We start from the raw sequence: 22,270 nt of genomic DNA on the forward strand, positions 1-22,270 counted from the left end.
TTTGCCCTATTTAAATTGTTCTAGGAGAAAAACAGGTGCAAGGTGATGTAATTCAACAAGAAAACGAGACAGAACTGGCTGGGTAAGCTGTCTCCCGAGGTTGACAGGGATGAATTAGTGGTCCTGCACTAAGGAGCAGGCAACTGAAATGGCTCTTCATGTATCTGTTTACGGGGAAACAGACCCACTTCTATGTCCCCGAAAATCCATTTCTAGAACAGTCAACTCCCTGAACCTAAATCAGGTCCCACTCAAGTATGAAAGGTCCACTGCTGTTAATGAGCCCCTGTGGACATCTGAGCAGATGACGTGAGGTCGGAGGACTGGCAACAAACAGCAAGAGGACAAAACGGCTCACCTGGACGCGGCGCGGCCCAGCGCCACAGCGCCCTGGACCGGTAAGGAGATGCCTGCGGCTCTTGGGTCCCCGACGGACCCACACCCCCGGGACGGGGAAGCGGATGGCCACTGCAGTGAGCACAGGTTCCTACAACTGCGTCACAGCTGCTGCTTGAGTTCAAAAGTAACACCTAACAAAAAAATGTTCTGTGCAAGAGAGAAAGATGAGGTAGAAGGAACCTACAGATTTAAAGACTTACCCAGGAAACTGGAAGTTTGCCTGGATAGTTGATGACATTAAGGTATTACTGCTAATGTTTGTAGAAATAATGATCACGGCCACGGTCTCGAGTCCTTAGAGACACGTGCTGCGGTACCATCGGGTGGCCGCTGTGTCGTCTGGGACGGCCCTCCTTACAGGGGACCTCAGAGGGGAAGGAGGTGGGCCACAAGCGGACAAACACAAAAGCTCAAGGCCAGGCACGTGGGTGTTTGGCTGACTCTTCTACTTACCTGTTTTATGTTTTCCATTAAAAATGTTAAAAAAAAAAAAAAAGTGGAGGGTATAGCTCAGTGGTAGAGTGCATGCTTAGCATGCACGAGGTCCTGGGTTCAATCCCCAGTGCCTCCAACTAAAAAAAATAATTTTTAAGGTTTATAAAAATAGTAAAGCCTGATTGATGTGTAAGAAACAGATAAATGAGCTGATTCCCATCACACAGGAAAGAATTCCGATTTTTTTCCCCCAGAGTGCCTTTACAAAGTCAGCTTCCCTACTGACTCTCCTGGAAATGTCACCCTCAAAGCAGTAAATATTTGGTGAAAGATAAGGGTCAGACAGGTCAGAAGCTGTTAAGCGTCAAATTGTTGTAAACTGAGGCTGAAAACTAAAGATATCACAGCTGAAATGATTTCAAAGTGACAATCGGATTTGACTTACAAAAGTTCTATTTACACACCTAGTAGGTAAAGCAAGGGACACTCATTTCATAATACATATTTGAATTCACAATCTGAGTACCATCCGGCAAGTTTTTAAGAGAACTTCAGTTTAATAAACAAAGCTAAATGGGGAGAATTTAAGTTTGCACTTGACATGGTATTTAAACAAAACCAAAGGGCTGAAACTCAATACTCAGACAGAGAACACAGGTCACTAATCACTAGGCAAAGAAAGTGGTCCGTAGCGGATGGCACACAGAACTCCTACACAAAACAAATGTCACAAATATTCGGCTTTTAGGAAACAAAACAATGGGGTTGACGTGTCGTTTACAAATACGTAATAGAAAAACGCACAGCCCCCTGGAACAAAAATCCATCAGATGTTCATGTGACGTCCTCTCTCCCCACCCCTTTACTAAAATAGGCCATTCTGGTGAGTTACTAGCATCTGCCATTTTGTCTTCTAAAAATTAAAAGAGTGACGGGCACATGTGCTGTGCCAGGTGTAAGAGAGTGTCTTATAAAAAGGGACCAGAGTTGGCCGAAAATATTTGGACAAGTGGGTCTCAAAACGGTGTGTTTGAGTTTCACTTCTGCTTCTCACTCTTGAAACACAAAAAGATCTCGGCAGACTAGACCCTGTGCCCAGCCTGTGGGTGACCGCTACGTCCTCTCGCCCTCAATGTGAGGGAGCACTAAAGCCTCTCTCCTTGGACACCCTCTCCCGTCCCACCTAAACCAGAGGAAGGGTGTGGGAGTGGGCAGCACTGGGCCCCGCACACCCAGGGCACAGCCGGGCGTCCTCCTGGCCAGCATGAAGTAAGGCATTTCCCTCCTCTCAGTCCCACTCACTTTCTCAGGAGCAACTTGGCGAAATCGGCATTGGACATCTTGGGTGCCTCAGCCGCTGGGGTGACACCAGCTGGCGGCGGGGCGGGGCCGTTCTCGGCCTGGGTCCCCGCGGCGCTGGGGAGTTGCAGGGCGCGAGGCAGCAGAGAGAGCTGGGTCCTCCCCTTCCCCCGCCTGGAAGAGCAAACACTGAATGTACCTTCCGTTCATGAAAATAAGCCAGGACAGTCTTAAATTACCCCCAAGTAAAAGGTGAAACACAGAACATCGAGAAGGATGAGACAAGCCCTGTCTCCCTGACTTTCGCTTGTAGGTAAAAATCACTGTAACAAGCTGCCTTTTCCACAGTTTTGGCAAGGGCCAAGCCTTTGCAATGCAGTCACATGTGGGGTGGATAAAAATGGCTGTGACCTTACAGACCTCACCAAATGAGTGCAGTTTTGCTGCCTCAGCTCTGTCGGGTGAGGACACGCCTTCTGTCCACACTACAGCTGGGGCTGTGGATCAGCCCACACAGATGGGTTCTCTCGCTAAAGGGGCTTTAATCACTGTCTTAGAAAAACCTGACCTTAAATAAGTCACCAGTGTAAAGTGGCAAACACCAGGGAGGGCCCCACTTCCAGGCTGGCACTCGGTGTAGACTGGCTGCAGACCCCGGTCCCCCGGGGAACGACTGTGAGCACCGCCAGGAACGGCAGGCCCTGGCCTCGTGCCTGAAGTCGCGGCACTAACGGGAACCGCGGTCACCGGGGCGCCGGCCAGGACCCAGCCCGCGCCCGCGCCCGCCACACTTACGCTCCGTACATCTGCCGCGGCACCAGGGGGCCCCCTGGGGCTTTCCTAGCCTCCGGCTTCTCCGGAACTCTCCTCTGAGGAGGATTGCTGATGGCCACTTTGATGACGTTCTCTTTGATGGTCATGCCGTCCATCTTCAGGACAGCCTGCGACGCCTGGGATTCGTTTTCGTACTCCACGTAGGCCAGGCCCTGGAAGTGCATGAGCCCGAGCCCGGTCGGTGCTGCACAGCCAGCACACGGCTTCCTCCCTCCCGTCCGCAGGCCGGCGGGGCAGACACCCACCCTCGGGTTCCCGCCCCCACCACCGGCACCCTTGTCTGTAGGTTCGTGTCCCTGCCCGTCTTCCTCCCTTTTTCTGCAACTGACTATAATCCACAGAACTTTTTAAGGTCAGTGCATCTTGTGCTGGCTCCAGTGAGAAAAAGAAGAGAGAGGCCAGCATAAACCTAGCACACAGACAAGGTGGCCAGGACACAGAAGAGCCCCGATCGCTCTGTGCCCTCGGGCCGCCCTTACTTCATAGTCCTCAACTCCCGATTAGCCTGGATACATGGGAGCTGGGGTGAGAGGTCAACCAAGCTCTTAAACAGCTATTCAAAACGTGGTCAAAGCTTTCACGAGAGGTTGAGGGGACCACGGGGGGCCAGATGAGGGGAATGCCAGCAGCAGGAGACTCGTGACAAGAGGGGTCTGGGCAGGAGAGAAGAGACCACAGAGGGGGCGCCTCACCCCAAGGCCCACAGCCTGGGGGCCACACTGGAGCCCCTGCTAATTCGTGGGAGTTTTTCTTCAAACGCCTTATTCTTTTTAGTACAATGAGCCACAAATGGGTGAACCCAACTCTGAATGTAAGTAGAGCCTAGCGCACCTAGCCTCGCGTGAACTTCTCATCTGCTCCTTAGCAGACAAACCAGAACCCACTATGGAACCAAACCATCTTTGAAGATGGAGAATGGGGCTCCTGGGCCCCAGGAGACGCACGCCATCTGCAGAGACGCTGACCTTGGGCTTGCCGGCCCGGTTGGTCACCAGCCGGATGTCCTTCACAGTGCCGTGAGCCTTACAGATCTCCTCGAGCTCCTCTTTCGTGCAGGAGAACGGCAGGCCTGAGACGAACAGTTTGTGCTTCTCCAGGGCGGTGCTGTACCTGAACACCTGTGGGAGGAGGAGAGGGAACCGTGACTCGGGCCCAACCCAGCTCCCCACGCTGTAGGCCACAGCCTCGCCCACGGGGCTCGCTCAGCCCGCCAGAGCCCAGGGTCGGCCCCAGGTGCTGGAACTGTTAATCCAGTCACTCTGCTCAAGTCACTCAGATTCTCGAAGCCTCCACTTCCTCCTCTATAAAATGGCCAGCATGAAAGTCGCTATTCTTAGAGTTTGGATCAGGGTCCACTGAGGTAATATGTGACACTTCGCGCAGCCCCCGGGCCTCCTAACCATTCAGCAGCAAGTACCCAGCATACAGTTCCTAATTTTACTGTCATTTGTGAACAGTGCAAGCTCAAAGTACCCCAGGCCTAAGTGAGACCTCAGTTACCAGCTCAGAACGGACCCCAGATAACGCGGAAGTTTCGCTCTAAACAGAGGACGGATGGTCCGCGTTTGCTCCACATCCCCACCGCCGTCCGTGCTACAGACCCCGCGTAGAGGCACTGCCTCCCCCGCGACAAACCTTGAAGTCGGGGTGCTTGCTCTTGTCCACGCAGGGGGAGACAAACATCGGCCTCCCCTCCACACTCTTGCGGTCCAGCTCCAGTGCCCGCAGGGCCGCCGCCTCTTCTTTGAACTCCACGTAGCAGTAGCCCCGGAAATCACCGCGGTTGCTGAAGATGGGGCGGATCTCGACCACGTCCCCGCAGGCCTCGAAGAGCGGCCGGAGTGCAGCTTCCGGCGCCCCCAGGCTGTAGGGCAGGTTGCTGACGAAGACGGTGACCCCGTCCTTGCTGCTGTCGTGAAGCACCTTGGGCATGTCCCTTTTCGGGGCGGCCGCCCGCGCCTTCTGCTTGGAGGGGGGCTCCACGTCCACGGGGCCCGTGTCTTCTTCCAGGTCAAGTCCGACTTTCCCGGTGGCAGGAGGGACACTGTTCTCCACCCTCCTGCGCTTGGAAGGCTGCTCTGCAGTGTCGGGAGGACAGCGGCAGCGGCTGAGGAGCTGTCCAAGGTCAGCCCCTCCCAGCACTAAGGGCTGGCCGGGACACACCCACGCACGCACCCCGCCCTCCCGGCCCACCCGATCATCCTGCTCCTTCCTGGGTCCCAGATCCCCGGGTGTAAGCGGACTAACTCAGGCGGAAGTGGTAAGACAAGTTCTCATCGTCCACTCTTAATTATAGGAAAGGTCAGAGGGTCTCAAAGTCGGGCTGGCAAATTCCAAGAAAGTGCAGGGGTGGGGGGAAGGCTGGAGCATGGAGACCAGCACCCCAGGAGACACTGGAGTCGCGCTCCCTGGCCACACGTTGGGAAACAGTCGAAGTGCTATAGTTCCTAAAAACATCCAGTCTTGTCTGTGTCCTTCAACAGAGTTTAACAACATTTCACTCCACCCCATTCTCCCCACTGCCTCCAGGGGGACAGTACTGACACCCAACTGGTTTTGGGCCCTCTGCTTCCAGATTTTTCCATCAATTCCCTACCACTCTCCTGGCAGAGTCAACCACTGCTGGTGTCCCTGACGGGGCGGCCGGGCCACCTGCTGCTCCAGCCTCACTGACCCGGCACCTGGCCCTCTGTTGTGCATCAGGGCCCAAACTCACTTCTTTGCTGCTCAGAGAAAATGCCAGACTATCCTGTGCCCTGTGCTTGGCTGACGCCGGCCAAGCAGCCAGCCCCTTCCCTTCTTTTCCATTCGACAGTCCCCAAGGCGCACGTGTCACTCCCACACCAAGTCTCCTGCAGGCAGCGGACCCCTAGTGCCTTCCTTGGCCTCCACCACTGTTCGCACCTACGTCTCCCCCAGGCCCGATCATGCACCGCTGCGGTCACAGGTCCCGTCTGCCTTACCCTGCTGCCCCAGGAGCCCTAAAGGGCAGTGAGCTGCCCACCAGCATTCCTGAAGGCCCCAAAAAGGTGCACAAGAAAGGTCAACTGGCTGATGTTACTACTTCCCTCTGGCTGACAACTTTCTACTAGAAAGATGTTTCGCATCCTTCAGCATCTACACAATTCTTCACCTTGACTGACTTTGCTGAAATAAATCTGACCCACACCTGCCCACACCTGAAATGGCAGTGGTGACAGAAACACTGGCTGGAAAATTCTACAAGTCGAAACCATTGGATGGGGCAGGTAGGCTGCCACGGTGGTGGATGAGGGGTGTCCACACACGGGCAGTGATGGGACAGGGTGGGTGTGGGGGCCGGAGGTGGGGAAGGAGCACCCACGGGAGGAGGGTGGCAGTGTCCCACACACTGCTGGGAGTGGAGCGCGAGTGGCCCTGGGCGGGGGTGTCAGTGCGGGGCGGCGCTGGGCACCCACATCGACGGTAGGCGGGGACGGGGAGGCCAGTGGCACCTCGCAAGCAACTTTTTCTCCAGTGGCTCAAGCAGAACGCTCCCTGCGCTGCTCTGCATTGTCTGCAGGGCTGGGGCGTCCCCAGAGTCCCCCCGACTTTACCTTCCTCATCATCGCCCCACTCTTTCTCGTCATCCTCGTCTGCTTCATGCTTGTCCGCGCCTCTGATCTTTTTCTTCTTTCTCAGAGCTTTCTTCTCAGCCCGAGCCCTCTTCCGCTGTTCAGCCTTTTCTTCTTCTTGCTGGACGAGGGCTGCTTCCTTCTCCGCAGCCTGGAAAACCAGGATGTGACGCCTCAGTGGATGCAGCAAGGAGGTGAAGTCTGGCTGGTGATGAGGGGAGGAGGGAGGGGACCAGGAGCACGGCGAGGAGGGGGCCTGCCTTCCCCTGGTCAGGGCTCCTCAGGCTTCCCAGGAGCTGCATCTCAAGTCTGCAAGGAGTCTCACAAGACCCCGGGAATTACCAAAAGGAAAAACCTATAAAACCAGGGCCCTGACTAATTCAGGCATGTTCATGTCCCAATCACTAGGCTAAACAAGGCTCTTTTTTTTTTTTTAATCTTTTTCATCTATTTTAATAGACTTTAGGGCCAAAATTCCCTCGCTACGTGAAGTATTTACTGTTGGGGCTTAAATTTAAAGACAATCTGGAAAGATGATGGGCTTAAATATGGATTCCAACATCTCATAAGTAATACTGTGGGTAAAAGACACTTCTAAGGAAGACCTCAAAGGCTCTGACAAGCATCAGTCACGCCAGTCAAAACAGCTGCCAGAGGTTCCAGATACTTGAAATCAAGAGCACCATTACCTTAAGTCTCTGCTCATTAACACGAGCTAACCGAGTTTCCGTTTTCTGAACAGCTATGTCCCAGTCTTCTAACGTACCTTCAGAGAAAGAGAAACACTTTCACTTTTTAGGATTTCAAAGGATATAATAAGATAAAATGTTCTTAATTTCCCCGCACCTCCAGAAGAGATCTGTCCCAACAAACAGAACTACAGAATCAGCTCCCCACTTTCAGAAGATTTCGTTAGCGCAGGTTTCAAGTTTCAGAACTTTAAAAGTCCTCCCAGGTGTGCTGAGAACACCCCTTCTCTATCAGAAAAGAGATCTGAAAACCAGAATACAATCTATTACGGGCTCTCTATGGCAAAGATTATGAGAACATTCTAAAGCTAAACGTACAAGACACCTGGACTAAGACCGAAAGATTTCAAGGACTCCTCAAATGATAGTTTTTTGAGGGGAGGAGGGTAGTAATTGGGTTTACTCATTTACTTTTAGAGGCGGTACTGGGGATTGAACCCAGAACCTTGTGTATGCTAAGCATGCGCTCTACCACTTGAGCTATACCCCCCCGGCTTCAAATGATAAATGTTGAGGTGTTTTTCTTTCTTACTTGCAGTTGCTGCCTGGGTGTTTGTTTCCAGTTCTAAAGGGTTCATACCCAAAATCCAGACTAACGCCATGGATAAACTTACTATTTCCTTGGGAAACCAACACTGAGGCTCTGAAATTCAAAAGGGAAGTACACATGGCCAAAGACCACGTTTCGCCATTTGCCTCTAGGCACCGCTTCGGTGTGCGTGACGCTGGGCGAGCGCACGGGTTCTTCTGACCTCCAGGGACCCTCCAGCAATGTCCAGAGACGGTTCCAGCTGTCAGGACCGGGGACAGGGAGTGCTACTGATACCCAGCGGGGAGAGGGAGGCCAGAGATGCGGCCATGATGTACACGATGGCCACACCAGCGTCACGAGGGGTCTGTGCCGGAGCATCGCCACAGAGCATCTTCACACGTGGACAAAAGCTGCAGGACGACCCCTCCACTGGGAGCACCACTTGGGGAGCAGAGCCATGAACACAGACTGTCCTTAAGCCTAGAGTCTTGAGACCAAATGGCCCCCAGGACAGACCCCAAGCCAGGGGTAGAGAGCTGAGGGTCCCCACCTTCTGTCCTCTCCATGGTGAGCAACACCTCACAGACGTGCTCTGGGTAGTCACTGGTGCACTGGACGGCCCTGTGCAGAGCCTTCCTGCAGTGCTGGGTGTCACCGTGGGCCCTAGGGCAGAAAACACACAGATGGGGCCACCAGGACACCAGGTGGAAGGCACGCGGAGGTGGGTGCGGGGGCAGTCTTCTCACCGTGAACGCCACGGCCCGGAGCTCGGCGCCCCACCACCCCCTAGCCCCCGACGAGACGCGAGCTCTCAGAAACAGCCACGGCTATTCGCGTTACCACTTTCAGTGCTTTCTCCTTTTTTCCAGAGAGCCCCCTACTCAAAACGAAGGCTTTCTCCTAAACTACTCCTGCTCTTAGCAAGCAGGTGCCAGTGGAAAAGGCACCTGGGGCAGTGGTCAGCGAGCAGCTGTTCTGCCTTCACTGCAGTCACGTGTGCAGCACGTGTCGGGGGTGCCAAGAGCTGGAGGTAACTTGATAAAGCCCCTAGAGAAATTCTAGTCTCACTGTTACAGGGGACTGTCACATTTTGAGCCACATCTATCTGCTCCAACATGGAAAGATACACTGCTTATCACAATAGTCATAAAAAACATTCTTTTAATCACAACAGTTATGAAACACTACTTTCTCATTTCTGTTTTTAAAAAATTCTATAAATATACTCAAACACTGTAAATATGTATTGGGACAATAAGAAAAATGTGAAAGCGGTGGATCTCCAAGCGGTGATCCACAGACCCCAGAGGGTCTCCAAGACCCTTTCAGGAGGTCTGCAAGGTCAAAGGTGTTTTCATAACGACACCAAAACATTTATTTGACTTTTTCACTGTGTTGACACTTGCACTGATGCGGTGCAAAAGCTACAGCGGCTCTCAGCGCAAATCAAGACAGTGCACATCTTGTTAGTGTTCCGTGTGACAAACGGGACGCACACAAAGCAGCTCTTCACATGCACCTAAGTACGAGGGCTGGAGCAAAGAAATAATCCCTTCCTGTCTGAGCTGCAAGCTGCACTACTTTCTTTCTTCATGGAAGATCATTTTCACTTGAGAGAACAGCTATGTGATAAAAACTATGGTTATGCAGACCTGGGTGTTTGGCAGACGTCTTCAGAAATTAATGACGTGAGACTGTCACTTTAAAGAAGACCACTGACATGTTTTGTTGCTGGTGATAAAACTGGAGTTTTCAAGTGAAAATGAGAACTTTGGAAAACTTGAATCTGCTACTGTGAGTCTGAGAGCTTCCTACTTGGAAGACTCTTCTGCTAAGATCAGTACAGACAGGAACAAATGCAGTGTTTTTATACCGGATAATATTTGGAAGAGCTGCAGGACTGAATGTCCGCACTTCCCACACACACGTGCATGTCACAGAGAGCAAAACAGACCAATGGATATTAACGTTAACATGCTGAAAAGTTCACTGATGTGGTTTCAGATTTCACAGTGCAACCGACAACGCGCTGAATTCTGCTGTACCATGAAAGAATATCCACAATTATCAGAAAAATACCCTCTTCTCCCTTCTAACCTCCTCTACGTGAGGCTGAATTTTCCTTCATTTTCTTCAGTGAAAACATCACAACAGTAGGAATACAGAAGCAGACGCGAGAATCCAGCAGTCTGCTACTAAGCCAGGCTAAAGACACTTGCCGAAGTATAAAGTCATGCCGCTTCCTCACTTCATTATTTTGGGGTTTGGAAAGCGGTCATTTTTCATAAAAATGTTATTTGTGTTCAGTGTAATGGATCTACTGTTGTGAATTTTAAATGAATAATCTCTTAATCAGTTTTATTTTCTAATATGGTAAATCTTAATAGATATACTTCACATAAACAAAAGCTTTTGAGGGGGTCCTCAAATTTTACGAGTATAAAGTGGTCCTGAGACCAAAAAGTTTGAGAATTGCCGATCCAGAGGAATATTCAACGAGCTTTGATGGCGGTCATCTCTGGGAGTGGGATTTTTTAAGAAACTTTCACTTTCTATCTCACATTTTGGTAAATCTTCCAGCTATTTTAAGTCGAGTACACATTATTTTTTAAATCGGGGGGAAATATTCAAAACAGAAAAAGAATTGTATCTATTGACATGCAATGTCCAAGATACACTGAATTAAAAAGCTGGTCATATTCTCTGGACCTTCCCCACGTCATAAACACTATTGAAAACAACGCCTTTGTAACGTGTGCACTGTGATACCGCACTGCCATTTCCCCTTTACGTGAAGCAGGAAAGTCTCCAAGAATATACCCAAGCCATTAACGGTGGTGGTTGTAAGTGGGTTTGTTGCTGCAGATAAGTTGGGGTTTTCTTCCTCTGCTTTTTAGTGTTTTCTACTTTTACTGACAGAGCAAATATAAAAAATAAACAGCTTCCCCCAAAAGTCAAATAAAACATTCGTGTCCAAAAACCAAAACCAACCAGAGTCATAAATTAAAGTAAAGCCAGGGTGTAAGAAGAGCCCAGGCAGAGCACCTCTGGCTCTCTGCGGCCCCGCCCGGTAAAGCCCCAGCCACCAGCGGAGCGGCGGGAGGTGCAGGGAAGCGGCGTGCTGTGACCACACGCCCAGGCCCGCAGTCAGGACAGAAGCCCACCCACAGTGGCCCCCGCCGCTCACCTTTCCAGGTTGTAGTACTCGAGCCACATGTTGGCGTACTTGGCGTTCCCTTTGGTCATGATGCTGTCCCAGAGCTCCCGGGCTTTCTGCATGTTGTTGCACAGACGAGCCTACAAGGCAGCAGCAGGCGGAGTCGGGACAGGGCTCAGACAGACCCCCAGACGTCGTGCCCATGACCAAAGACGCCTGCGATGGTCATGGCTAAAAACCCCCCACCCCGAAACTATCAGCGTCAGACAGCACCCTGACGCTCCTAGGCGCCCCGCGTGGTGACAGGCCCAGCCCAAGCACGTGACCCTTCCTGCAGCGACAAGCTTCAAGCTGGCTGCCCACATTTGCCCGAGACACAAGCACAGGAGCCCACAGGCACTTATGACAGTACTGGCCAGGCGTTTGTGTTTTTATGTTTTTGTTTAGGCGTTGTTTTGTTTTTTCCATCATGCTTAACAATGAGGGTTTAATTTGAAGGGCAAGGCAGAGAAAGATGGTGATCCAGGAGCAGACGCCGGCTCTCATCCTCTCTGAGCTCACAAACATCCCATCCCCAAACTACCTGGTATGTGTCTCCGTGACCCGACTTTGTCTCAAGAAGAAAATACTAGAATCTGACAAACCTATGAGCTGATCAAGGGCAGTGTTCATGTCTTACTCACCGTGAGGTCCTTGGTCCGGGAATAACCCTGAACTCATTATATCCCCTAATCATCTGTCTTCCAGACTACACTGAAGCCTCACCGGCACAGGGACAGGGTCTATCTCACGTCCCCGGAACACAGCAGATCGTCTGACAAATAGCTCACCCCGGGTACACGCTCATCAGTGAGGCTCTGAGCAGGAGGGGACGAATAGAGGGTGTGCCTGGCATTCAGACACCTGCTGCACAACTTCAAACTGGGAGCCAGTGTCCTCCCTCAGACAGACGAGTGTGCCTCAAGCTAGGGAAATAACACGAGTCCATGCAGAGCATAGACCATCACCTTGGACAAAGGTCCTTCAAAGGTGGATGAAACTGACAGATATGTCAGAAACACGCACCTCAATCCGAGCCCAGTTCTGCATAATCAGGCAGCTTGGATCCCCACTCTCGTTGAAACCTTAAAGAACAGGAGGAGACAAAATCAGAAGGTACCTCAAGAGATGAACAGCCCTGGGCTGAAAAGGCACAGCAAAGAGGCAACGAGGCAACACGACTGGACAAGGCAGGGGGCCGCACTTACGCTCGTCCACCTCCTGTTTCAGGTACTCCAGAGCGCGGGCGAACGCGGCCCGCAGCTCTTCCAGCTCTTTACTGGAGTCTGCGAGAAGATGCAGGAGGCAGAGCTCGGTGAAACCATATGCTATGTTCTTTTTTTTTTTAACCCTACACTGAAACTCCCAGGAGCGTGAGATGCACCTGGCACCATGCTGGGGACACAGAAAGAAAACTGCCAGTCTCCCCGACCCCTGCCCCGCCCTCATCACACAGCAGGGGAAGAAGACCCAGAGCACATGGTAATGTAAGGACAAGGTGGCAAGGGCGCCGAGTGTGGGACCGCTGCAGAGGGGGCCCCTCAAGCCAGCAGAATGGCTGATGGCCACCTGCACGAGTGGGCAAATACCAGCTGGACTAGGGATTCTGGCTGCTCTGGGGTTTTTTTGTTGTTTTTTTTTTTTCTTTTTTTGAGGGAGGCAGGCAGGGGATCCTATGGAGGCTCAATGATTTAAAAGAACACAGCAGTCCTATGTTCAGAACTATTTACGACATACAGGAGGGAGAGAAGAGAGAAATGAGACTATGGAGGCTGGCAAGAGCCCGTGTAGGATGTAAGGACCACTCTCTTCCTTTACAGTCTATCTGTTAGACTTAAATCACTACAGATTCTGAGAAAACAAGTTACCCATGGCTGGTCTCCATCATTTGCCCCATCAGGTGGTATTTGGGCAACTGGGACATCCCACCAAAAGACACGTTAAGAAAAAGCTCAGTTCTGACATGAAATTTCACATGAATTTCAATACCTTGTTTGAAATCAACCCTTCTCCTCAGGTAATCAAGGTATGCCTGCCAGATCTCCACATAATCAGTGGCTTGAATGAAGCCAGCACTCAGAGCTTTCTCGAAGGTCACTGGAGTTAGAGAAGAAGCCAGGATATGTTGCCAATTCAAAAAGAAGCTAATACAAAGTTACCAAGGTTACTGCAGAAACCGCTACTGACTATAAAATACCGTATGGTTTTAATAACAACAGGCTGCAACAAAGTGAAACGAGCCAGAGAAAAATGTTCAAAAGAAAGGCTGCTACAGTGGGGCCCAAACTGGGTTCTAGAAAGGGCACAGCCCACGAGGTGTCCTGCATTCGAGTGCTCCAGGTCGAGTTAGCTGGAGAAAAGACCGGGACTTCCTGGATTATCACAATGCATATTAAGACATAAAAAGTTCTAAAAAGCCAAAAGGACCACCGGTTTACCTCCCACTTACAGCCCCTTCTGTCACTATTATTCAATATTCCAGAGTAGCCCCTGGGGGACACTGATTTAATGGCTGTCACAGCTCAGTGTTTCTGACTCGCACAGAAAGTTTAGATGTGTTCCCACAAAAACATTCGCACCTGAAATCACTCGATGATCAACTCCGTGTCTTTCCATGGCCAAGAGGTACCGACTCCACAGGGCAACTGTCCAGGGGCAGTTTCTAACAGCGCGACTGTGCACAGATAAAACCAAATCCTTCACTTTCAGCTGCCGATCCTATGATAGAGAATGCCAGGGTCAGGAGATAAAATTTTATTGTTACGACTTCACCATCCACAAGACATTTCCAGCACAGCCAACTGATGAGAGAGATGTCCTTAATGATGTCTCCTGTGACTGGTTTCTTCAACAAAGAAATCGCAAGGGAGACTGGGGGAGAAGAGGAAGAGAGAAGGAGAGGGGACCTACAGATCAAAGAGCTATCAGCCAATCCTAAAGTCCAGATCTTGTTCAGATCCCAATTCAAATCTTTTATGTATACATACTGAAATATTTACCATCGAAATGGGATTTCTGGATTTGCTTCACAATAACATGGAAGGAGGGGACTAGGTAAGGAAACAGATGAAACTAGTAACATATAGATGAAACTAGACTAGTGCCATTCGTCACTTGAAGCTGGGAGATAATTACTTGTCATTTCATTTCACAAACCTGTCTACATTTATGTGTTTACATTTTTCTGTCATAAAAAGTTACAAGAAAAAATTAATCTGTTATAAAGCCATCAATAGTAAGATTGTGCCCCTTTTTTTTTTTTTTTAACAGTTGGTGATCAGTTTAAAATAAGTTAAAACACTAGGAGACTTCCTAAGTGAGTCAAGCAGAGGAGCAGCACGCAGCTAACTCCTGGCACTCCTGATTTTTCCCTTAAAAAGAACCTAAATTGGTAAAAATAAAATGAGATCAGAACAGGCAGGTGATCTTACTAGGTACTGACTGTAGCGGGTCCATAAGTCTGGGACGAGGCAGTTCTCCACCAGGGCGCGCTCGAAGATCAACTGAATGCGGGCGGGATCGCCTACTTTCATCTCAAAGTCGATGTATGCTTGATACTCGGCCAGCCTGGGCGCTTCTGCTTGCAACTGGGGCAAAGGAGAATCGCAAAGAAGTTGAGATGAGCTATGCGACACTGCGGAAAGCACACACCTTCATATTAAATGCTGGCGAGAATGGATACACCCAGGTGAGAATCGCCCATCCCCACTCTCAGACCTCTGCACACCAGCTCTATGAATTTGAGGGGCAGAATGAGAATCCAAAGTGCGTCTTCATGGCAACAGTTACAAAGGCTCCATAAACCCTTTTCTAAATCCATCCCTAATCCACAGGGAATTTAAATCTCCCATCAATCAGGAACCTGAATGAAGGAGAAACATCTTTGCCAATGACCACCACTAGCCATCCGTCCAAAATAGATGTCACTTTTTGACCTACTGAGTGGGCCACAACCACACGGGAGCAATTCAGTGCCTTGTGCCGTTTCAGGTTTGTCATTCCAAGTATCAGCTCCTGCCCGAGTACAGGTACATGGAGGGGATGGAAGAGGCCAGGCTGAATGTTTACGGATCCAAAGACAGACAATCAAAATTCTGTTTAGACAAAATCCTCTTATTCAACTGGTATCCTCCTCAGCCACTCTGCTGATGGCCAAAACAAAATTCAACTGACTGAGGAGTTCACTAATAAGCCTTTGTGAAGTAAAACGAAATACCAATCATTTACACGTGAAAGGAGCATGAGCACACGCAGGCCAGCAAGAGAGTGCTCTGAACTCAATGATGCCACAGAGGCTGCTTCTAGTAATAATGACAAGTCAGGTACCCAGACACACTGTGCCACTGAAAACAACTAAAACTGCTGAATTAAATTTAAAAAAAAATCTTCTTGCAAATCAACAACCCGCAAATAAACACTTCAGACAAAATCTAAGTGGAGGTAGCTAAGTTAAGGGAAGGTGAAGCTTTCACTGGCTTAAGAGATATATTAAGAATTCAGTCTTCGCAACAATCCTAGGAGGCAGATGTCGTTTTTATCCCCATCTTTCATTCGAGATAACTGAGTCACAAGGAGGCTAAGTGCTAGCCCAGGGCGAAAATTCAGACTTGAGGCAGCCTGGCTCTCAAAGTCTGTGTTCTCACTCACAATGCCATAAAAGATACCAAAAACAGAGCCGAGAAGCCAAACAAACCTGGAGCAGGATAAATATAAAGATGTCCACAACTGGACTTACTGAAATGAAACTGCAGGTCATCAAACCAAACCAATGAGATCTTAAAACTGACCAGAGAAAAAACAAGGATTACCTTCAAAGAAGCAACCATTAGACAGACAGCTAACTCCTCAGCAGCAACAACAGAAGCCGCAAGACAGAAAGATACATTTAACCGCTAAGAGAACAGAACTGTCAAGTCTAGAGTTCCATATCCTGAGAAATTAACTCTCAAGACGGAGAGCAAAATAAAGACCTTTTCAAACAAACAAAAGCTGAGAAAATCTGTTACCAGCAAATATCCAGTGCAGGAGACCCTAAAGGGTGGACTGTGAGCAAAAGAAAAGTGATTCCAGAAGAAAGATCTAGGGTGCGAGAAAGGAGGAGAGCAAAAAAAGAGAAATGCACGCAGTAAATGTTAACAGAGTGGGACAGGACAATGCAGCACCCACAGTGACACCTGGTGGGGATGGGGAGAAAACAAGAGCTTAAGCCTGAGGAGTAGTAAGTGAGAAGTATTCCAAGACCAAAAGAGGGAGATAAATGCCATTTACAAATAACATTGTGTGTGTTTGTGTATATATATTATTGTCAACACAAAATCCCCCAAATCTGTTATTACTAAAAAGTACCAATAGTAATAAGGATTCAGCAAGTTTGATTTAAAAATTATTTAAAAATTGCATTTTGTATACCAGAAACAAACTAGAAAAGAAAACCTTTAAAAAGGTATCACTTTCAACAGCACCAAAATACACTTAAAAATACATCTAAAAATGTGCTGGAAACACTGGATAAAGTTATAAATTTGTAAAACTTTACAGAAAAACAAGACCTAAACAGCAGAGGTCTATACCATGTTCATAGGTTGAAAGATTCAATATTTCAAAGACGTAAATTCTTCCCCAAACTGATCTACAGATTCAATGCAATTCTAATCACAAATTCAACAATTTCAGTAGAATCTGAAAAGCTGATTCTAAATGTCATGGAAATATTAAGAGCTAAAGAAAGCCAGGACCCTCTTGAAGAGGAAAGTTCAAAACTTAATTATACAACCACCATCGTTACGACACTGTGATATAAACCAGTGGGGCAGGACAGAGAGCCCAGAAACAGACCCACACAGAAATGGACAGCTAATCCATGACAGGTGTGGGACAGCACACAAGTGCGGGGAGGAGGGAACTGTCAAAACCAGTGCTGGAGCAACTAACTGCTTCTCCATGTGCAGAAAGGAAACTGGACCCTCCCTCAGCCCAGACCCAAAGATCAATTCCAGATGAAAACCTAAGGAGGAACTACAAAACATCAACTTTCAGAAGAAAAACAGAGCCAAGTATGTTAGTGACCTTGGAGTATGGAGAGATTTCTTAAGCATAAACTGTAAGGGAAAGAATGTGATAAATCCCATTAGATTAAAATCAAGAACTGGCCATCAAAAGACACGACTGAAAAAACTGGAACACCACAAGCTTGGGAGGAAAAGTCTGCAATACACACAACCAAAGGTAAGGATTCCCACAAATCAACTAGAAAAAAGGCAAAACAAAAGACAAATGAGTCTAAGACTTAATAGGCACTTTAAAAAAAGGAGGCGGGGAGGTCTGAATGGCCAACAGATGTGAAAAGATGCTCAATTTCGTTAGTGATCAGGGAAATGCAAATTGAAACTACAATTTCAGATCCACAGACTGGCTAAAACGTAAGTACGTCAACATCCCAGGTCGGCAAGAGGAAAGAGAACTCTCAGGCAGCGCTGGCAGGAGGGGCACCTGATAAGCTGGAAGACAGTTCGGCACCGCCCTGAGAGCCAGAATGCCACTCCCAGCGGCGCACCTACACAAACTCCCTTTCACGTGCACCGAGGGGTTCGGACGAGAACGGTCGGGGCGACACCAGCCCTCCTAGCAAAACGCTGGGAACAACGCAGCTGTCCAAGAACACGGCCACACGAGCTGCTCCCACCCAGGCAACCTCACAGCAGGGAAAACAAGCGGACGGAACCACACTTTCCAGCACGAGGAAAAGCCGCAAACACGCTGCATGAAGGGAAACATGCAGCGCGATACCATTACAGGGAAGTTCAAAACCCAGCAAAACTAAATGGTACGTCAATTAAGGATGCGTTCATCTCAGTGTCAGGAAAGCGATTCCCTCTCGGGAGAGGGCAGGGGAGGCGATGGAGAGGGGCACGCAGGAGACTAAGTACCGGCAACCTCTGTTCCTTCACCTGAGTGGTGGGTTCACGGACGCTCACTTTATTATTAGTATGTAAACTGGATGCACACATTTACACACGCTACAGATTTCACAATATAGCAAATGTTAAAGACGTGGTTTTACTTGCAACTATCGATCAGGGAACAGCTCGCAGAGACGTTTACGGTAGGAGAGGCCAACACTTACCAGCGCTTCCTCGTAGGGCTTGTATTTCTCCAGCTGCTGCAGTGCCTTGTTATAGCTCTGAATTACCGACTCTGGTATTGGGTCTTCCGACCATTCTTCATACTCTGCAAACGTTGCCTCCATATCTATTGAAAGATGGATTCAGCCCCGTGGGTCTTGCCCCTGGGTTTTATCCCCCCCCAACACAGAATAAACCCTGAGACGCAGGTGCCGCTGGCCCCTCCCACATCTGTGGCTGCACAGCTCTTACTAAGCGCATCCTGAGCTCTCGTGCTGAGCCTGACTTGCCCTTAGACTGCCTCAAAGCACCGTCCCAGGCTGCCTTGCAACTGATCAATCAATTAGAGTAAATGAAACTAACAGCCACGCACTAACAAACTCACCTACTGTTAACTTTGTTCTAACACTTCACGTCCATTAACTCATTCACTCCTCACAACTCTATGACGTAGGTTTTACTGAGATCCCCATTTTGCAGTTGAGGAAACACAAGCAGCATCCACAGTTAACGGCAGAGCAAGGCTTTGAACCCAGGCAGTCTGCTCGAGTTCACGCTCCACTCACCACGCGGTACCGCCTCACACTGCTTTGTGAGGTGAGAGCTACAGGCCAGCTCAGTTCTAGCCTGTTTCCCGTGTCACCCAAGGATGCAACTGGAGAGCCACTTTATAACTGACTGCATCAAATCCAAGTAAACCATAAAGTAAAAAGAGAAATAATACCTGGGCTCAGGTAAAGTTGTCCAGAGGTTCAGAGGGCATGTGATGCATGACCCTGCCCGGGACCAAGCCAGACGGCGGCACCCACATCCTCCTGGGCCCAGAAAACCCTCCCGGCGCTGCTCATGCTGACGCTCAAAGGCTGGGCTTGCCAAAATACGTTCACCCCAAAGGAGAATCCCTCCCCAAGCTCAAGAAACTCAGACAGGAATACTTCCGATCGCCCAGGCTCCTGAACCAAATCACCCACGGACGACTGGCGAGAGCCCACGTAAAACCCCCACTCTACTAGGGAGGTCACTCTCCATGAGAGAAGATGCTTCTAATGGAACTCTTGTTCAATCACGTTTCCCCAGAAAATACAGGGGTCAGTTTGCTTCCCAAGACCCCATCTCTGCCTCCCTCACAACATCTTAACACAGGAAACTGGGAGTCAGGGAGTCAGCTTCCAGGCCTGCCTCTGACCCTCACAACCCTCCGGAGCGTTAACAATTCAAGATACGCCTTGTCCAGGGCGGCACTGCCCAGCGAGGACAAGGAAAGCAGCCCCATCAGCCTCCCGAGATGCGGGGGGAGGCCCAGGCCCTGACGTGCCCCAGCGCGTGTGGGAGCCATGAGGGGCTGGTGCTGGGTCTGCGTCTCTTACCGTAGAGTGGGATCGCCAGCTGTCGCCGGAAGAGACTGTGTACTTTCTCCAGCTGTGAATCAAAGGTTTGTTCCCGGTCAAAAGGGGAAAGGAAGCCAGCTATGGGCTAAAGAAGCAAATTCGGAGTAAATGACAAACTTTGGTTCTTCCTACTTCAAAAAACATTTCAGCAAATATTTAGTTCACAATAAAAAACTCAAAGGACCTCTTATGCATAAGGTGTTGTGCCAAATGCCGCAAGAGGTTCAAAAGTAAATTTCATCACTCTAACTGTTGATGAAGAGGGGAAAGCAAGACACAATCTAAGAAACATAGCCAAAAGACTAGCACCAGGTAGAACCAGAGCATCAGGAGAGCAAAGCGTTCCAAGTATCGAAGTATCGTGGCTTGCCGCGGGCGGGTTCTGAGGGCTCAGTTACTGTTACAGAAGGAGGGACCCAGGAAACACTCCTGGAGGAGCTGGCACCTGGGATGCGCCTGCAGGCTCCCCAGCTAGTGAGAGAAGGAACTCCGGGTCGGAGGAACAGCATGAGTAAAAGTGCAGCGGCAGGAAGTGCAAGAATGCTGAGCAGAGCTCGGGGGCAGAGGACACGGGGGTCCACGCCTGACCGAGAGCGCCTCGCATGTCGGCCCGGCTCAGCCCGATGCCTCCGTCAGGGTGCGGGGAGGGCACCGCCACCCACTGTCCAACAGGGACACAGTCAAGAAGGGACTGGACTACTTTAATAACAATGACCTCACCAGCAGAGGGCCCCGCCTCGTACCAGCAAATGTGCGGTCACGCGCAGAGGAGGAGGGACACTGGGGAGGGGACTGTAAAATTCTACAAATCATAGTCTAGTCTAAAAAATGCAATTATAGCAGGGTCAAATCTCTCACAGTTACTAAGGGGCATGATATCTGTACATATATACACACACACACATATACACATGTACATACACAAGTAAGATTTTCTCTTAGTGACTTGGCTATCCTCGCCTGGAGCCAGTAACCAACAACAGGAGTATTTTTAAGTATCAGGAAAAAACTGTACAGTCATCTGCTTTTTAGTCAAAGAGGTCTTTCCTGCCACTCCACAGACTCATGGTTTGACCGACGTTACTGCCCACCCACGAAGGGACCGGCAAAGACCTCTTGGTTGACCACATTCTTCCGAGGCCACTTACAGACAGCCCCGACCAGACAAAGGCGAGCACGGGCCACAGAGACGGGCACTCACCCGGGCGGCTTCCACGATGGCGCTTTCGAACTCCCGGTAAGCCTCCCAGATGGCGAGCCCTTTGGTCATGTGCAACCCGACGGACGAGAGAGCCCTTTCAAACACGGAGCGGACTTTCTCAAGGCCGCCTTTCTGACCGATCCCGCCGACTGAGTACTGGCCGTACTCCAGCCAAATGTTAGGACCTTAAATGAGAGGTGTTCTATTAGTTCAGGGTATGAGACACCCCAACAGCAAAACTTCTGATGCGTAACAAAAGAAACAAGCCCATCGAGAAAACACTCATTTGTGCAGAAAGGGAAAAGCACGACCAACGAGCAGCCCAGTTTACCTGCACCCACACCGCAGCCTGGAGAGAACGTCTGTCTTAACCCGCATCCCTACCAGGGATCATCGGTGAGATGTGACTGCACAGACAGTACGTGCCAGGCGGTAGTATGTAATATGGCTGTGATTACAAAGCTTATTTATTAAAATTGAAGGAAATCAGTGACAGAGTTCAATGAAACTAGTTATGAATCTGAGTCAACCTCCAGAAAGATTTTAAAGCCTAGAATTTTTCAACTTTTGAATCTTGATTCATTTCTAAGTCTCCTGGCCAAAATGAAACAACAAAATTTAAAGCACCAATCCTGTTACTAGAAAGCTGTATTTTAAAACTTCAACAACAACAAAGACCTGGTTGCCTTGTTTCTTTCACTTTCTTTTCAAACTTTTTACATACTCACTCCCGCGGCTTTAGATCAGACTAGTGAACTAAACTCTCTGTGAATGCGTCGATTATGCTTACTGTACATACTTTGCCTAAGTCACTTTTCAGAGACCTGAAAATAATTTCAGATGCCCATACACTAACCTTGCTCAAATAAAAATACTAAAAAGACAAAACCAACGTGAGAATTATTGTCTTCCTGAGGCTTGTTTTCCAATGAAATAAGTCTCTTTCAAAGAACGAAGCTAAAGTTAGCTACTTTGTTTTCGCTCAGCAGTCTAACAACTGCCGTATGGGCTGCAAAATAAAAATGGAAATGAACTAGCTTGAAGCCCTTGGTGAGGGTTAGCCAAGTTCACGGAGGGTCTGTGAAACAGCTCCTCCTGACAGGTTACATCATGGCTCCTCCCAATATTTAAATTATCTACAGAGGGGCAAATATTATGAACAGTTTTATAATTCAGAAAACGCAAGGGTGCAGAGTCCACAATGACTATGAGAGGTAAACAACAGAATGTGTCACCAGGTCCCAGGTTCCAAAACTGGCACGAAGCCCCTGCACGAGGCTGCCCCAGAGACCAAGTAACCTGACTTTCGAAATCTTTAAAGATCCAAAGGGCCGCAGCCAGAACTTATCAATGGTATACTTTTCGCCCCCCAGGTGGCCTGAAATCACTGAGTGCATGCTGAGGAATAAAGGAGGTCTATACTTGGCATCTTCACGCGTGCAGAACATAGTTAAAGACAGAAGCAAGCAAAACAAGTGACACCACTCCCATACACTAAAGTTCCGACAGTAACACCACCACCC

At 49.3% G+C, this 22,270-nt stretch overlaps 1 protein-coding gene across 3 annotated transcripts in view; it reads right to left on the reverse strand.

The window, feature by feature from the left end:
- Positions 1–1,368: 1,368 nt before the first annotated feature.
- SART3 (spliceosome associated factor 3, U4/U6 recycling protein) overlaps positions 1,369–22,270 on the reverse strand; it is a 31,395-nt gene continuing 10,493 nt past the window's right edge. The window contains exons 4-19 of one of the 3 annotated variants that reach the window (XM_006204747.4): positions 20,748–20,932; positions 19,526–19,631; positions 18,161–18,285; positions 14,469–14,624; positions 13,617–13,755; positions 13,027–13,134; positions 12,246–12,323; positions 12,064–12,122; positions 11,029–11,138; positions 8,392–8,504; positions 7,250–7,326; positions 6,543–6,711; positions 4,603–5,045; positions 3,933–4,085; positions 2,929–3,119; positions 1,369–2,307 (exon numbers count right to left, since the gene is read on the reverse strand). In XM_006204747.4, coding sequence (XP_006204809.1) covers positions 2,133–2,307; positions 2,929–3,119; positions 3,933–4,085; positions 4,603–5,045; positions 6,543–6,711; positions 7,250–7,326; positions 8,392–8,504; positions 11,029–11,138; positions 12,064–12,122; positions 12,246–12,323; positions 13,027–13,134; positions 13,617–13,755; positions 14,469–14,624; positions 18,161–18,285; positions 19,526–19,631; positions 20,748–20,932 — 2,387 coding nt within the window. In that variant the 3' untranslated portion in view covers positions 1,369–2,132. The remainder of the gene's footprint in view (positions 2,308–2,928; positions 3,120–3,932; positions 4,086–4,602; positions 5,046–6,542; positions 6,712–7,249; positions 7,327–8,391; positions 8,505–11,028; positions 11,139–12,063; positions 12,123–12,245; positions 12,324–13,026; positions 13,135–13,616; positions 13,756–14,468; positions 14,625–18,160; positions 18,286–19,525; positions 19,632–20,747; positions 20,933–22,270) is intronic. The other 2 variants (XM_006204748.4, XM_031692654.2) reach the window with 2 other exon arrangements.

The sequence above is a fragment of the Vicugna pacos genome, chromosome 32 (genome assembly GCF_048564905.1).
Source record: "Vicugna pacos chromosome 32, VicPac4, whole genome shotgun sequence".
NCBI classification, from domain to species: Eukaryota; Metazoa; Chordata; class Mammalia; order Artiodactyla; family Camelidae; genus Vicugna; species Vicugna pacos.